This window comes from Anser anser, assembly GCF_964211835.1.
Source record: "Anser anser genome assembly, chromosome: 10".
Taxonomy (NCBI): domain Eukaryota; kingdom Metazoa; phylum Chordata; class Aves; order Anseriformes; family Anatidae; genus Anser; species Anser anser.
In genome coordinates, this window is record NC_139730.1 from 8,389,193 (window position 1) to 8,405,183 (window position 15,991).

The 15,991-nt window shown below is 53.6% G+C and overlaps 2 protein-coding genes across 7 annotated transcripts in view; one reads left to right on the forward strand and one right to left on the reverse strand.

Annotated features, from left to right (window-relative positions):
* The window catches only part of ABHD2 (abhydrolase domain containing 2, acylglycerol lipase), a 40,063-nt gene extending 32,800 nt beyond the window's left edge, over positions 1–7,263 (forward strand). For all 4 annotated transcript variants that reach the window (XM_083849814.1, XM_083849811.1, XM_083849812.1 and 1 more), the window contains one exon: positions 724–7,263. In XM_083849814.1, the coding sequence (XP_083705940.1) occupies positions 724–920 (197 nt within the window). In that variant the 3' untranslated portion in view covers positions 921–7,263. The remainder of the gene's footprint in view (positions 1–723) is intronic.
* On the reverse strand, positions 6,228–15,866 carry RLBP1 (retinaldehyde binding protein 1). Of its 3 annotated transcripts, XM_083849817.1 has the most exons (8): positions 14,150–15,866; positions 13,084–13,127; positions 12,746–12,874; positions 12,326–12,527; positions 11,644–11,822; positions 11,006–11,164; positions 10,477–10,587; positions 6,228–10,191 (listed from the first exon to the last, which is right to left on the reverse strand). In XM_083849817.1, the coding sequence occupies exons 2-8, from the start codon at positions 13,093–13,095 to the stop codon at positions 10,033–10,035; spliced, it is 951 nt and encodes a 316-aa protein (XP_083705943.1). In that variant the 5' UTR covers positions 13,096–13,127; positions 14,150–15,866; the 3' UTR covers positions 6,228–10,032. The 3 variants fall into 3 exon arrangements, with proteins under 3 accessions (XP_083705943.1, XP_083705941.1, XP_083705942.1); XM_083849815.1 differs by lacking the exons at positions 6,228–10,191; positions 10,477–10,587 and having other exon boundaries at positions 10,604–11,164; XM_083849816.1 differs by lacking the exons at positions 6,228–10,191; positions 10,477–10,587; positions 14,150–15,866 and having other exon boundaries at positions 10,604–11,164; positions 13,084–13,844.
* Between the last annotated feature and the right edge of the window lie 125 nt (positions 15,867–15,991).

Below are 15,991 nucleotides of genomic sequence, written 5' to 3' on the forward strand. Positions count from 1 at the left end.
TAGGGATTTACTAGAAAGGTGGGTTATTGCAGTGATAGTTTTGAACAGCTATAGATGAACAGTCCCCTTCCCTGATGAATGGAGCCCATGCCTAGTTGTGTTATTTGATAATGAAATAAAGTGTGTCCTTTGAAAGGAGTTCTGTCAGCTGTCTATCTTCAGCCAAGAAGAAGTCAAATAGCCTTTAGAAGCTCAGAAGAGCGAGCCAGTTGCTGTTTCTCTGCACAAATGGTGCACAGGGAGGAAAGCTGGGTTCGTTCTTTTTCTTGTTGAAAGCTATGAGCAGAGGATTCATCTACAGCTGCTTCCAGACAGATGCAAGCACAGGGATTTTTCCTGCTGTATGTAGAACAAAGTGGATAATACAATGCCAGGGCTTTGGTGCAGCTCAACATCATGCTAACAGTCCTAGTTCCAGTGTACGTGAGTTAAGAGAGATGGAAGGATGTGACCTGTATTGCCATAAGGGCCCAGCCAGCAGCACTTCGTGGGCAGCCTGGTTCCTGTTGACCATCTTGTTCTGTGAAGTTGTAAGGTTATGTGCTTTTGACTTCATATTAGCTGTGGCCTTTGTCAGCACACTTCTGCTTCCATCATGGGATTGCTCCTTTTGGTTCAGGCCCTATGCCAAGGATCGAGTTGATTATCACAATTTAAGGTGGTTTAGTTCTCAGCTCCAAATCGCTAACCTTGTGGAACTGTGCGCTTCCTTCTGTTTTACAGAGAAACGGGAAAATGTCATGCACGTGCTGCCCCTTCACGGAGGTCACCTGGGCTTTTTCGAGGGGTCTGTACTATTCCCAGAACCTCTTACCTGGATGGATAAGCTCGTGGTGCAGTATGCCAATGCCATCTGCCAGTGGGAGAAGACAAAGTCTCATTGCTCAGACACAGAGCAGGCGGTATCTGGCCAGGAGTAATTGACCCAAAGACTCTGGATCACTTCAGTATATCTCCCCCTTTGGGAACTCTTTGTTCCCTCACCTGCTGCTTCAGGTTTCCATTCTCCTTGATATCCTATGGCTGGGGTTTGATCACAATGTTTCCCTCTGAAGTGGAGTTAAAACAGAGGTTAATGTCTGGTCAGAGGATCTTTGCTTATATAGTCACTTGGGTTTGTAATTTACTGCTCTGCTTGAAGAACTAGATTCTGACTGTGACTTGTTACAGGGTAATTGAGCTAAAGACAGTTTGTTTTGATGTAACAGAAGTTTCAGATGCCAAAAGCCTTTCACCTGTTGGTCAAAAACTTGATCTGAAGCATTTGTTGAGGTGTAGATGACGAGGTAACTGACCTTTTCAGTCCCTGTGCTGGAAAAACCCTGTACCAAGCCACAGGCCAGTGAGTGGTTCAGTCCATGAGCCACTAAATAGTGGCTTGGAAAAACAGATGCTTGACTGTCAGTGGAGTCCTAATCTTACACCATCTTAAGGGAGTGTTTTACTTCCTGGGAGTGCAGTTACACAAGTCAATCACTTTGAAAATGCTTAACTTTTCCATGCTTCAGATATCTGTGGGTTGGGGTATCTTTACGCTGGGACTCCAGGTAAAGAAAAGCTGCGGGCTGATAATACCAGTTAATGTTTCTCTGTAACCATATTCTCACACCAAGACCAGACCAGTCACCTTGTCATATTTGCCTCTTTTTTAAACGTAGTCATGTTTTTAGTACTGGATTTCTTGTTTGACCCAGGGCTTTTTAAAATTGGCTCTGGCTTCCGAATGGAAACCAGTGATTTAGAATCTGCAGGATCTTTTTGTGAGCTCAGTATATTTTAAGAATATTTCATAGTTATGTACTCTGTTAGGGATTAAATTGTAGGGTGGGGGGGAATATATCTAGATTTACTCCCCTTCCGTCAGGGTAGATTATACCAAAATTCTCGTCCTTAATTTTCAAAACATTGAATGGTTTTCAGACATGACTTGCCTTACAGTTGGTGGGAACTTGATGGGTCTAGCCCTGTGCAACTAAAATACCTTTGACTAACTACTTCTGTATCTGTGTAAATGCTGCAGGATTTTACTGGCTCCAGTAAGACATTGGGCTCCTCACGTGAATTCCTTTCTACATGCCCAGACATCCTCTTCTAGTTGTAATGTGCAAAGTGAAGTGCGAAAGCACCTTGCAGGAGCGATGCCTCAAGTGGCTGTTATGGCCGAGGTGGTTATTAAGGGCTCTAGTCTGTCCCCTGGTAGGAAAGTTGCCCCATGACAATCTGGAAACTGAATTTTTGTGGTCACAATCTTTTTTTTTTCTATTTGCTCTGTCAATATTGTAGTCTCATTAATCCACCCTTGAGACTTCTTTGTCCCAGTGTCAGTGAAGTTCTTTTCCTGTCACACTTCCTGCATCCAGCGAGCACTTTATTGCTTTAGCCTTGGTTTGTGTGCCAGGCACTTCAGTTTATAGTTGAAGGGTGAAACAAGCTGCAAGACTTCAGTGTGGTAATGCAGGGGAACAAGCCTTCTGGACTGCCCTGTCCCTGAACTTCATTCAGTAGGTTGCAGAGGTAGCTTTTCATTTTAATAAAGCAATAATTAACTATTGTAGCAAAGGTGCATTATCATATCAGGAAATTCCTTTCAGTTTGCCTTAGGCCAGACACCGCAGCCTGCTAGAATGAACTGTGGGTATCTGCGCGTTGTCCGTGTTAGTAAATAAATCCAGGTTTCCTTTTGTTCCTCAAAGACAGAGACGTGGCCAAGTAAAGCTGTAGCAGTACTTGGCCGTGCTTGTGGCTGTTCCTTAAGAACTATTTTAGGGCATCAGTTAGCAAGGATATTCTTAACTGATGGATATCTTGTCTTTGTGTTGTTGTTCTCTCATTCATAGTGCACCTGTATATCACTAAAATCTGTCATACAAGACATTCGGAGTTTTGCTTAAATAGCTGCTCATGCAGTTTTTCCTGGATGTGATGTACATGTATTCTCATTTCAACAGAACTGGAGTGTAAACAACATTTGTATGCATCAACTAGCCACAGTATGAATTTAGGTGTGTAGGGTATGTGTTTTTTTATCTCCAGTGGGTCACAACTTTAGACGTGTCTCAGTTCTCATGGCATACTACATCTGCAGCTTCACAGGTCACGGCTGTCTGCCTTGAGGAAGCAAAGCTGCTCTTCTCGTGGTCTTTTAAACATGCTTCATGTCCTGCTTCAGTCCAGCTTTACTGTGCTGTGAGTATCAACTCCGAACAGGTTTAGGGGAACAGAAGCTTCCCTTGGTAGTGATCCCACTGTTGAGGTGAGGAGCTCATCATATGACCCAACATGTAACTATGAAGGAAGGACAGTGTGCATCAAGCCTCCTTGGAGATCAGAATACCGTCCTTTCTCGGATTTCCTCAAAGTTCCTCAAAAGCAGGGGCTCCCTGCCCAGCTCCCCACGTGGCTGAAGTTCTGCCTCCCTCCCAGGACCCCAAACTTGCAGAAGCAGTTCAGCTGTTGGCTGCCCCAGGCAGGGAAGTTGAAAGTGAGACAACGGTGGTTGGCTGCTGTCTGGAAAGTGAATGTTGAGGCAGAGCTGGCGTTTGCTTGCTTCTGAGTTGGGGCTGGGGAGCAAACTGCTTTTTGGCCAAGACATGCCAGAGTAAAGCTCCACTTTCAGAGGAACTGGGAAGGTTTTTATTGAAGAACTTTTCCTCATTCCTTTTTGTAAGAACTGTTCTTGACAGACCGGGTTTTGAAACATTTCCTGTTTCTGAGATACGAGGAAGTTACCTTCTCAAGTGTACCTTTATTTCAAACTGACTTTGCTATAGTAGATGGTCAATCAGTGACTTTTTAAAGCAAATCTTTCCTAAAAAAAAATGAGGTGAGCAGCTGGGCAATTCTCAAAGCAGCAAGAGCTTTGTCTAATCAAATAGGGATTTTGGTCTAGTGTTTGAGTTTTTTTCAAGAAATACTATATCTTCCTGCCCTATAACTCATGAGCCTTCCTATTTCAGAAGTGCCAATGCTATGGACTTTCTGAAACTCAACTAGAGAAGTAGTAGGAGTCTGTCCTGCTCCTTTGACCTGTTTTTGCACTTGCATCTACAGCTGTTTAAACCGCTTGTGGCTTGACCAACTAATTCTAGTCTGTTTGGGGAGGAAGAGCTTTGTCATAGCTTGGTTGTGCAAGGGTTCCAGAACCCGAGAGTCACCTTACTAACCTTATTGTAGACAGAAGCAGTAAAAATCTGTTCTCCCCATCCCACCCAATGTGCTGCTTTTAAAGCAACTCATGTTGTCAAACCTGCAGCAGCAATTTTGAGATCTCAAGGAAGCAGGAGAGGAGGAAGTGAAGCTGCAGTGCATGTTATCTAGAGACCTTCAAAAAAGGAATCATGTGTTAAATACTGCTGCTGACAGATTGGCAGCTGATACCTAGTGCCAGTACCACAAGCAGGAAGGGACTTTGTCCAATCCTTACCTGAAATGCTTTTCTCTCCCAGAATAAGGTAATACTGGTTTTGTGATGTCGGCAGATGGTCTTCACATGCAATATGAACTTTTAGATCGTAGAGGTGGAGCAGTGTTTTCATCTCTTGCGAAGACACGTGAGGTGGTTGAAGTGTGTGCTTCTAGCCCGTTACAGTATAGCCTGGTAGTGCAGTTCAGGACTACAGCATGATGAATCTGTCATGAGCTCTGTTTAGTTTCAAACTGGGATTAGAAAAGGCATTAGCAGAGCTTCATTTGTTTTCATGTAGTAGACACCCCTCTTCCTCATCACTGTATGTAAAAGTAACACTCAAACGTAAACCCCAAGGACCGTCTCAATCAGATAGCAAGTTGCAGAACTGTTACTTTTTGGTGGTTAGGCTGGTCCAACCATCTTCGTCAGTGTCTGGAGACACCTGAAACTTGGAGGTGAGCAGCTGGGACTTGCTCTTATGGACCACAAGGAACTTGCAGCTTCCACGACACCAGATCTGCCAGCATGTTTAATGATCCCTTGGTTAGATTCTAAATCGAAGGTGTTTTCAAATGGGTCAACAGTGTAATAGTTGCACTGTAAGGACAGACACTTGAACCTCCCAGCAGTCTTGTCCTGACCGTTTTTCTGCAGTTCCTGTTTTATGAAGGTGCAGGTTACAAAGACGGGGCATTAAGCAGAGATGTTAAGAACTATTATCTCCAGTACTGAATTTAGCCAAGCTACCTGTGTGTCATCTGTCCTGGGTCTGTCACAAGTTCCTAGACCTCAGCCCTTTGACACGTGGTGCCTTGCCCTTTTCTCCTCCTCCCTTGACATCAGCATATCTAGAGACTTCAGCAACAGCTCTGTCAGAGCTTTTGGGCTTTGCTTTTTAGTAAAGGATTTCTCATACACCAAGCAGTGAGACCCCTCTGGCAATGTACACTGTACAAGCGTGTGCTGACTTAAAGGACCTTTGTGGGCAGCCTACAACTAGATGGTCTATTTTAAGGCTTAAAATAGCAATGTATGTAAGCAGTGGATCACTTTTCAGCTCTGTTCCTCAAATTTGCCTCTAGCCATAGGGATTGAGTCAGAGGGAAGGTTTGCTTAATATGTGACTTGTTACCTTATGATCCCCAAGTTCTTGTGTCTGACTCTTCAGCAACGGAGCTGGAGGTGAATTGTGTAAGGGGCTACATCTCAAACAAAAGAGCAGAGTGGTAACTTCAAGAATTAATTGCTGAATGGCTCAGTCACCTGGTTTGCTTCCAAGGTTTTTTTTTTAGAAATATTATGCTTCTCCAGAGGTTATTGAAATTCTTCACAGCCTTTTTCAAAAAGACCAGAAAAGGCCCTAGTCTTGTGCCGTGTGTGTAAGTCATTTGTTGTGAAAAGCATCGTGTCAAGTCGTGCTCCACGTGTCCTTAGCCCTTTGGCAGCTCTGTCAGTTGGGTAGATCCCAGAGCCACGGTGATTCAAAGCAGGGTCTCCTTCAGGGCTTCTAGTTCTAGGCAAAAAAGCAAACAGCTCTTCGTGGTGTGAGGACTTCCTGAATTGTCTACCAGCTTAGAACGCCTCAGAGCTACCCAGACCTGAGGAGGGGGGTGCCTTGTACCTGCACCCTTTTATTGCTAGTAGTCTCTTACACCAGCCTGGACTTCTCTCAGCTGGTAGGGAAGCTCAGGCACAAGTGCCATCAGTGAGTCAAAGCAGCTGCCGGCTTTCCACACTGCGGTGGAAAGGTTTCTGGGATTATCCTGAACTATTGCATTTCAAACATCTGTATTCTTGTATTTTTTTCTGGTTAATCAATGGACAAAAACACTGCAATCCAGGGCAGCATTTATCTGGTTGGATCTGCTGGTATTGAACAACCTTCTCCAAGTCTGTCTGATAACACTCTCCAAAAGCTCCAGCCCTGCATCCCCTGTGGATAAAGATCATGTTTCTCCTTCTCACCCCATGGCCTTGCCTAACGCAGGTGACTTTAATACCAGCAAGGAGCCTGATGCCACGAGTGGCTCAACACAAAGCCTTTTTGCTTTTGTCTGAATGACGAGCTTGCGTCGCCTGCCTGCAGTCATGCAAGAGCTTTGATTAGATGCAGAATTTCCTTGTGAGCTCTCTATTATAGCTCTCCTGGGATGCTGACCCTTCTGTGGCTCCTGCCAACTGGGATGTCTTTAAAAATAATAACAATGAAAAGTGTATTTCATGTAACCAAACACTACTGCTTAGCCCACGTCAGCAGCTTTCCAAAGGAACGTGTTTTCTCATTCCTGACAACTTGTCCCAGTTTCCCAATGATGAGAAATCCTTTTTGAGAAAGCGATAACCTCTTTGCAAGAGGGGCCCTTTCTCTGGAGATGCCAAGTTGAAGAGGTGTGTGGAGACCTGAGGAAGGCAGACCTGTGCCCTTCTCATGTTGTTGCTGCAGCTGTGTTAGAACAGGCTGAGTGACATCTGATGTTCTTGGTGAGCAGTGCGGTTCATTAAGGATATATTCTCAAATTGGCAAAATTATCCTCTGGAACAATCTCTAAATGCTGCCCTGAAAAAGCGTGTATACCGAGATACCCTCCCTGCTGCCACGTTCTGAGTCAGATTCTCTGAAGCTGACAGCTACAGGGGAGATGATTTGCAACTAGCAATGCAATTTTTCTATATCTGCTGATGTTTACCTTTAAAATTATATATATAAATATATATTAAAGTGTCTTTGATTTTTCTTTTAATTTTTGTTCTTCTGTGTGGTGTAAAATGGAAGTCATTGCACAACAAAATGTAATTTTGTTATCTTTGATTCAGTGGGATTTCTTTATTTAAAAATAAAGGACTTATTGAAGTCAGTGCTACGTGGAGTGCTGCGTCCAGTGTTATTGGGTGGGAAAGTCCAGCTGTTGTTCTTGACAGGTAAAGCAGCCCTACCTTCTTGTTTTGTCTGCAGTGAGGAAAGGATTGTCTGATGTGGGAACATATTGGGCCAACAAGGTCATCTTCACCAAAATGCAGCTGGGTATCTGAACACCTTCCCTCAGTCACAGGATTTGGATTAGCTCAAGGAGGAACTGGAGGAATCCTTTGGCCCTAGCCCTTAAATGTGAATTTAGTGTTTGATGTTAAGGCTTCTGTTCATTAGTGGTCTAAAACACGAGTACCTCAGAGAAGGGCTGTCCACGTGTCCCTGTGGTGTACACGAAAGCAGGAGCTGCCTTGCTGCTCCCTCTCCTGTCTCCCAGGCAGGAAAAACCCTTGTCAGTAATTCCCATGTCATGAACTCTAGTCCTGCCTCTGGGTTTCTGACCACTTCTTGGCTCCTCTGGAGGTAAATGCAGGGGAGCCGATTGTTCCAGGAGGTGTGGGTGGCTGCCGCCTTTGAGACAGAAGCCTCAAGCTTGCACTCTTCTTCCCTGCCTTGGGGAGAAGCTCTGCCACTCCTATATAAATATGTATATAGATGGGAGCATCTCAAATAATTGCCCTGGCTCGAGCAGTAGCTAAGCATGGGGTGTCTAGCTGTCCCCTGAGCAAAGCCATGCGTGGCTTTATTAGCAGCTGGTGGCTGCTTTGTTCACAGGCTGGTGGCTCAGCCTGCCCCGAGACCGAGCGTGGGGAGCTAGCTGTGAGTTTATCTTCTCCCTGCCTTCCCTTCCAGCACGTGTTGCAAGCACAAGTAATGCTCAAGCCTTTCCTAGTTGCTTTTTCTTTCCCCAAAGGAGGTCTGATTGCTTTGCGCCCCGAGCAAGCCGGGCTGTTGTGTTTTTCAGTGGCCCGATGGCTGCAGTGGTTGTCGCGCGTGGCTTCCCTGGGGCTGCTGTGGCTGGTTGCTGGCCCTGCAGGGAGCTCGGCACAGCGAGGAGCCAAGCGGAGCAAAGAGGCGCCTTTCAGCCTTCTTCGGGGCCTTCGCACAAGGTTGGTGCAGATCAGGCTGGGGTTGCAGCCGTCTGTGGTGCTCAGCGAATCGGCGGCGCTGCTGAGGCTGGAGAAAAAGGATTTCACCCAGCCCTCTGCCCAGACAGGCCCCGTCCTCCCGGCGGCTTCGCAGCCAACGTCCTGTTTGGTTTGAGCCTGAGCCAGTGCCCTGATGAATGCAGCTCTTGTCAGCACCCTCCGGCTCTGGATGGGGCTCTGGTCCTCCGCTTTGCTAATGAAAGGCGCTGGTGTGTGGCTGCGGGGCTGGGGGCCAGGGAGGAGGGGGCACGCCGCGCTACCAGGTCGGCAGAGGAGGAGGTAAGCGTCGAGTCCTGGGCAGGGAACGGCCGCTTGCTCCTCTCCGAGCCCTGCTGCTCTCAGGGCTGGTGGCCACGTGAGAAGATGGGCTGGGAACAGGCACCTGATGGGCTCCTTGGATGAGCTTCTAGCTATAAACCAGGGCGCAGTGCTCTCCCCGGGAGGGGGCTGCTTCCTCCTCCTCCCCGTGCCATCACCTGCCCTGTGCTGACTCCAGACCAGCAGCGCTGCCACCCCTCGCTGGTCCTGAGCAGCTCTCGTGCCCTCCTCCTCCTCCCCGGCTGCTCTTCCTGGGGCTTTTCTGATGTGGACAGCTTTGATCTGAGCTCCTTCTCAGATGCAGTGCTGGGAGAGGCGGCTGTGTTAAGGCTTTCAGGGGATTTGCGAGGGCAAGATCTGCTCATCTTTCACTGTCCTGTGGTTAAAATTCATCTCTGACCCTCAGTGGCTGCTGTTCTTTCTCCCTGACTGCCTGACAGAGTGAGGATTAGGTAGTCAGCTCCATCTGGGCCTCTGCTAGGGTTCCTTGCATCTTTTAGGCTGTTTTCTCTGGCTAGAGCAGAGGACAGAACTGGGGGTCTTGGTCCAGCGGAAGGAGAACCCTGGTTTGGGATGCAGGGAGGATGGAGAAGGACGGTTCCTTGGCCTCTGTGCCAAGAGGCCTGTTCACATCAGGGCTGCCGCTCCACGCCTCCTAACAGAGCTGTGCAGCCAGTGCCTGTGCCCAAAAGCTTCCCCCTGTCCCTTGCCGTGTGCCACGAGGGACCCAGGAGCTCTGCTGTTAAACATGTCTTTATTTCTCTGCGTACACCTTTCAGCCAGCCCCTGGCAGGGGCCTCCTGCTGTGATGGCCTCCGGCTGCGGCTGCGTTACCCGCACTCTCCTGCCTGTCCCCCCTGCTTGCGCTGCTTCCCCTCCAGCTGAAGCCACCCCAGGGGCTCCCCAGTGCCCCGCTGCAGGTGCGCAGGGCTGGCCGTGGAGCCCCTCTCCGGCTGCACTGCCCCGCAGAAGTAAAGGCTAAGGCTGAAGCAGAGCAAGGCACGTCCTACCTGCATCCGAACCCCTGCGGTGTGCTTGGGGCAAAGGGACAAAGGGAATTCTTCCTTGCTGTCACCACCCCCCCTTCCCAGCATGGTCACTCCCCCGTGCCCCCTTTTTTTTTGCAGGAGCAGACTGGTGGCCAGCTTCCTCTGCTGGCTCCCAAGGAAAGGACCCTATTCCAGGAGGGACAGGGCTGCCGGGTCTGGGGATGGGGACAGGCACGGGGCAATGCACCCGGAGCGCCTCGTTCCAAGCAGTCACTCAACCAACGCTACGGGAAGGAGGTGGTTGGGGTTAGGGGACCACCTCTGAGCCTATGTTACGGGGGAAGGGGAGCGGACCCCGCCTTAGAGAGCCGTGTCTTCAGCTTCGATGCAGGGCCCAAAGAGTTTCTCTGCAGTTGCTTTGCCATCATACTTGGGCAGGTTGCCACCGAAGTCTGCCGGCAGGATGTCGGCGTCGATCTCCTGGTAGAAGGACTCCAGCTCCTCGCCATGCACAAAGACCTGGCAAGAGAGGAGCGACCCTCAGCAGAGAGCAGAGACCCTACACGTGACAGAGGCGGCTGAGGGACACCAGCAGTGATGCGAGGGCTGCCCTCCTTTCTCATCGGCGCAACCGCAGCCGTGCCTAGCTGGAGGCTTGCCCCTTCCCGGGGGAGCCAGCAGCAGCCCCTGGCTCTTCCACCTCGTCCCCATGTCCCCACAGGCTGGGCATGCAGAAGGCGACAGATTTCCCCATCTGCTCAGCTTTACCCAGCCATTTCCCCTGGGTCCCCTTCCCGCACTCACCCTCTCCAGCAGTTTGCTTTTCAGGAACGGTTTGACCACGTTGTAGGTCGTGGTGAAGTACCAAGGCTGGTGGATGAAGTGCACGGCCTTGAAGCGTGCTGGGAAGGAGTCCTAGGATGCCAAACCCAGACGGGGCCAGTTACAGACCGTGCTGGCCACGTAGAGCCAGGAGAGGAGGTGGGCAGCAACAGAAACCCCACACTGCCTCCGCGCCCCTTCCCCAGCCTCCCGTTCTCCCTCCCGTGCTCCCTCTTTTGTTCTGACCCAGAGGTTGAGCCAGCCCAGTCCCAGGAGCAGCAGGGAAGCCGCAGAGCCTCCCAGATGGCTTACTGCTCCCATCCCACAAGAGAGACCACATCTCTGCTGTCCTCTCGCCCTGGGCAGAGCCAAATGTCCTCGGCTTCTGCATCCGTCTTGCAGGATTAAGCCAATTAACAAGCAAGGGAAGGAGCATGTGATGGGGAACAGCCTCTCCACAACGGCAGTCCAACCCCCCTGCTAGCCCCGGGCACGTTCTCTTCCACCTCACCTGTAGCATGTCCACCATCTTCTTGAGCTCGGAAGGTTTGATCCCTGACGCCTGCTGCATGGTGAAGCCCTTGAAGTTTTCAATGATGCAGAACCCGTTGATCTGGGTCTCTTCGTTTTCCAGCAGCTTCTCCAAGATAACGCAGTAGGCACGAAGGATCTGGATGGGAGGAGGGACAGCAGGGTCTGCTGTTAGTGTGACAGCAAGGTCTCACCTCCCTTAGACCCCAGGATGTTCCCTGGAGCAGTCCCATGGAGCGTTAGGCTGGATCTGCTTAACTCCAGAACTTGTGATCACGTGCCTGGAGGCTTCTTTGCCAAGAAGCCCTTTCCATGCTCTGTGCCTCCATTTCCTCCTTTGCCCTGCGGGTCCTGCTTTTCTAAAGCCCCCCGATTTAGCGCTGTGGTGCCCCCCTTCACCCCGTGAGTTATCTGGGCTGGGAGATGCACACCCTGTGCCCTGCAACCTGCACCACATCAGGAGGAAAGAAGGGGAGCTCTTTAGGACGGACCAGGATAAATTCAGAGTTTTACTTAAACCCGGACAGCCAGAGGGTGTGAGTGCCCACATGTATGCGTGTGTCTAACGGGTGCTGTGCTCAGACTGAGTGGAACAACCCCAAAAACAGGCCTGCTGACCTCGTCGAAGGTGATCTCCTCGTAGTCCCAGTTCTCGATGTTGAAGAGCATCACCACCCGGCCGTACTTGTCCCTGCTGGCCAGGATGCCGGGGTAGCCCGCCTCGATGGTGCTGCGCACAGCCTCGGGGGTCAGGTTGTCGAAAAGCTCGGGGTACTGCTGGCGGAAGTTCACGTAGCCTGCAGGGAGACAGAAGCTGCTTGCCCGTCCTCGGGAAGCCAGCAGAGCACGGGGTGAGCTCCCCGCCCCAGCTCCCCTCCCCTGGCACCCCGCAGGCACGAAACGTAGAAACGTGCTGGGAAAATGGGGGTGAACAAAACTGCTCATCCGCGAGCCAGCGCTGATAATTACAACTCATTATCCACCCGGCAGACACAAAGGAGAGCAGAGCGGAGCCAGGCAGGACAAAGCCCATGGCCAACTCCGGGCTGCCTCCTTGCTCCCCGTCCGTCCCTGTGTGCCACCCCTGGTGTGGGGAGGGGGTGCCACAAGCCCCCCCTGCCCTGGAGCGGTCCCAGGGGTGCTGAGCCCACCAGGCACCATGCACAAAACGCATCAGGATGCGTGCAGAGACCTCCAGCCTTGCCTTTTGCTGCTGATGCTCTCTCCAGTGCCCTGCCTGTCTGGGAAGGGGCAGAGGGGGATCAGGGCACCCATCCCCACCCAGCACCACAGCCCCCACCTTTCAGCAGGTCGTAGGCCCTGTGGACGTCGAACTTGCGGGCGCGGATGAAGCGGAGGAAGAAGGAGTCGTCCTTGCCCTGCATCTTCTCGGCCACCGCCTTGCAGACGTCCTCGCTGCCGGCCCGCTCCTGCACCAGCTCCCGCAGCGCCCTCACCGCCGCCTCCCTCTGCTCCTCGGTCTCGTTCAGCTCGTCCTTTGCCTGGGGGGAGCAGGGAAGGGCCCTCAGCATCCTCACAACGCCCCGGGGGACCCTGAGCCACCCGCGGAGCCACCGGACCCAGCACCATCCCCGCTGCCTGAGCACCCCGGCGTGCATTTTGGCACAGAAAAGCAGCCGGACGCGGTGCCGCTGACTGCAGGTCCCCCCCTGCCTGTCCTGCCCCGCTCCCAGCAGGTCCCCGGGGGGCTGTGCCTCACCTTCTGCAGGGTGTGCGGGGGGATTTGCTGGCACCTCCCAAAAACGGGGCCGTGGTCCTTGGTGGTGAGGCGCTCCAGCTTGGTGCGCAGGGCCTGCTCCTCCTCCGAGACGATGCGGAAGGTGCCCGTCTGGGGGCGAGGAGAGGATGGGAGGCTGATGAATCCTCCGCTCACGGCCCCCCACCTCCCTGCCCGCCAGCCCCACGAGGCTGGGGACAGCCCCAGCGCTGTGCGGGTCCCTCTGGGCTGCACCCCAGGGGACACGGAAGGGCGAGGGGTGCCGCAGCCCAGTGCTGCATGGAGGGGCTGCTCAGAGCCCGGGGGTGGGCAGTACTCACAACAGCAGACATGTCTTCCTTTAGCCTTTATCAGCTGCAGGACACTGGAAGAGAGGAGGAGGAATTACCACGAGGATCTGAAGCCCCTGCAGCCCCCGGTGCCCCTGTCCCTCCTGCCCTGATCCCGCTGCACTGGGGTGGAGGTGGGTACCCTGCGGGCACAGCGCCCTCAGCTCCATTGCCCACTGCCCGTGTCACTGCCTGGGGGAAGCTGAGAGTGTTTGAGAAACACCAGGGCTGTTTGCAAAAGCAGATTAAATACGTGGGTATTGGTCATCTGACACCTTCAGCGTGTTTTTTTTCTGGGTCTGCATTTTTGTGGGGGGCTGTGGGCAGGATCACCCATGGGTCATGGGGACCCACGGCCCCGTGAGCTCCTCCAGCACGGTGTCACCTCCGACCACATCCAGAGCAGTGCGGGGAGCACCAAGTGCTCCCAAAGACCTGGCTAGAGCAACATGCCCCAAGCAGCACACAAGGTGCGGGTCCTGCTGCCCTGTGGGTGCCAAGCGACATCGTGCTGCTCTGAGGAGTCCCTGCAGGATGGCCCAGCGCTGCCACGGCCCTGCTGAGCTGGTGGTTTGGGGATGTTTGCGGGAATGGGGTGTCCTCCTGCTCCCCAAACGCTCCCCTTGGCCCTTGGGCTCTTCCTGCACCGCTCCAAGGCTTGAGTCATTGAGGGCGATGCAGAACGACCTCAGGCAATGCTCCCACCTCCTCCTCTTAACACAGAGCTGCCTTCCCTGCCCACCCTGTTGCCTTTCATTCCTGGCACGCTGTCCCCACGATGTCTGACAGACACCGGAGCCCCTGCAGCTCCAGAGCCCGTCCCCAGCTGTGACACCAGACCCCAAGCCCCTCAGCATCTTCCCAGTGCAGCCCAGAGATGTCCCTGCCGGGCTGCAGAGCCCCGCTTGTCCCAACACCTCCCACGGGCTCCCCCACCAGCACCCCCTTTTTTGAGGCACGGCAAGCAACCCCAGCCCTGGAGGTGCCAGGTCGAGGAGGGCTGGGCTACGGGGCCTGATGCAAAGTATTTCAGATACAAAACGTCCCCCATACTCACCAGGGACAGGGAAAACCGAATCGCCTGCAGAGGGTCGCTGCACGAGGCTGGGAGTGCCGGAGTGGAGCCGGGCAGCTGGGCAGCGAGGCCGGAGTGGAGCAGCAAGAAAGCCAGGAGAAAGCTTTGTAGAGTCACCGGGTTGGGATTAGGCCGTCACAAGGCATCAACTCGCTGCAGCTTTATAATTAAGTCCGTGCAAACCAGGCAGGAAACCCCATTAAAACCTTACAAAAGGCAGATGAGGAGAGGGAAAGACGGAGCAGGAGGGCTGCAGGCCGGGTGTACGAAGGGGCGGGATGCTGGGCCCGATTAACGAAGTATAAAAGCTTCTCATTGTGTAACTCCCTCATTAGCGTGGGGCCGGGGGTGGGCAGCGTGCCACCCCCCGCCTCTGCCCCCAGCTCTGCAAGCGCCTGGAGAGAGCATGGGGTGAGTTCGGCAGGGGTGCTTGTGGGGCAGGTGCGGATGCACCCATGTCCTTTCCTTCTCTGCCACCACCTCCCTGCAAAGCAGCGTTTATTTGATTTTAAAATAAAAATATGTGGGCAAACAGTGTCCTCAAATGGTGGCTGGTCCTGCGCGGTGTGCCCGGGATGCGGTGAGGGGACAGCCCCAGCGTGGAGGCTCACTGGTGGCATCCCGCACAAGGAGGGGACAGCCAGGGGACAGGGATCACGGGTGATCCCGGTGATCCTGGTGCTTGGCTGCTTTGGGAACTCGAGGGCAGCCCCCCCTGGGTCCATGCTGCACACACCGAGCTGGGCAGAGCCAGGGGGGCGATCTGGGGACAGCGACACGAGGCTTTTTGGGGTGTCCACATCACCTTGTGCCCAGGCTGCTGGGCGCTGGGGAGCTCTTCCAGCCTTAGCTCTCCCTTCGGCCAGGCTTTTGGGGTCAGGATGAGGACGGTGCCATGCACGGCTGCTTTTTGCAGCCCCGTGGTTCCTCCAGCCGCTGCCTGGCGTCGCGGGGAGGGAAGACAGGAGCCCATTGAGAGCCCGGGGCTTGGCCGCGCTCCTGCAGCGCTGGGGATTTGGGGGGGGGGGGGGGTGGCCAGGAACGAAGGGGCTTACACAAGGCATGTTTTGTAACGCCGTGAGGATTTACGGATTTGGATTTCACCGCGCTGCCCCGCCAGCAGAGCCGAGACCCCTCGGTGAGGGAGGAGGAGGAGGAGGAAGGCACGAGGCTCCCGATGAGGGGCAGGCAGGGAAAACCCGTGCCTGTACCAAGCCCCCAAGTGACGCCATGCTCCACCAGGCCTCACGCCAGACCCACCAACGGCCCCGTCCCTGCCCCGTGCCCACCCCACACGGTCCCGGCTGTGCCCTGGATCTCTCTGGGTGTTTCTCCACAGACAAACCGGGCGCCTCACGCCCTGAGGGGTGCAGGGGCCTCCCTCCTGGCCTGCTGGGCGCCCTGTGGGGGCAAACCATGAGGATTTTTGAGTCTGGAGCCCCTAGGGGAGCACCAGGACAGGTCCGAAGACCTACTCCGAGCTGTGTGACCCCACTGAGGGGCTCACAAAGCCGCTCGCCCGGCTCCAGCGGCCAAATCCTGCCCCAGGGGGAATCAGGGCATTGCACCAAGATGATGCCCCATGCGCTGCCGCTCGCAGGTGACAGCGCTGTGGCCAGGGTGGGGGACGACGCATGACAGGTCGCTGCGTGCCGAGGGCTCGGCGTGTCCCCACGCACCCCACAAATACCCAACGCCACAGCCCCGCACCCCGCACGGCAGCCGGGGGCGGGACTCGAACCCGCGACCTTGGGGGTTGGAAGGGGGGGAGGAAGGAGGGGGTCGGTCTCCCTCAGGCCAACGGAAGTGAAGGGCGGGGGGCGG

Coding starts and splice junctions, on each gene's coding strand:
- RLBP1 (XM_083849815.1), bottom strand. Junction 12,528..12,745: donor CCCCGCACACCCTGCAGAAG/GTGAGGCACAGC, acceptor TGCTCCCCCCAG/GCAAAGGACGAGCTGAACGA. Junction 11,165..11,643: donor AGGAGATCACCTTCGACGAG/GTCAGCAGGCCT, acceptor CCTCCCATCCAG/ATCCTTCGTGCCTACTGCGT.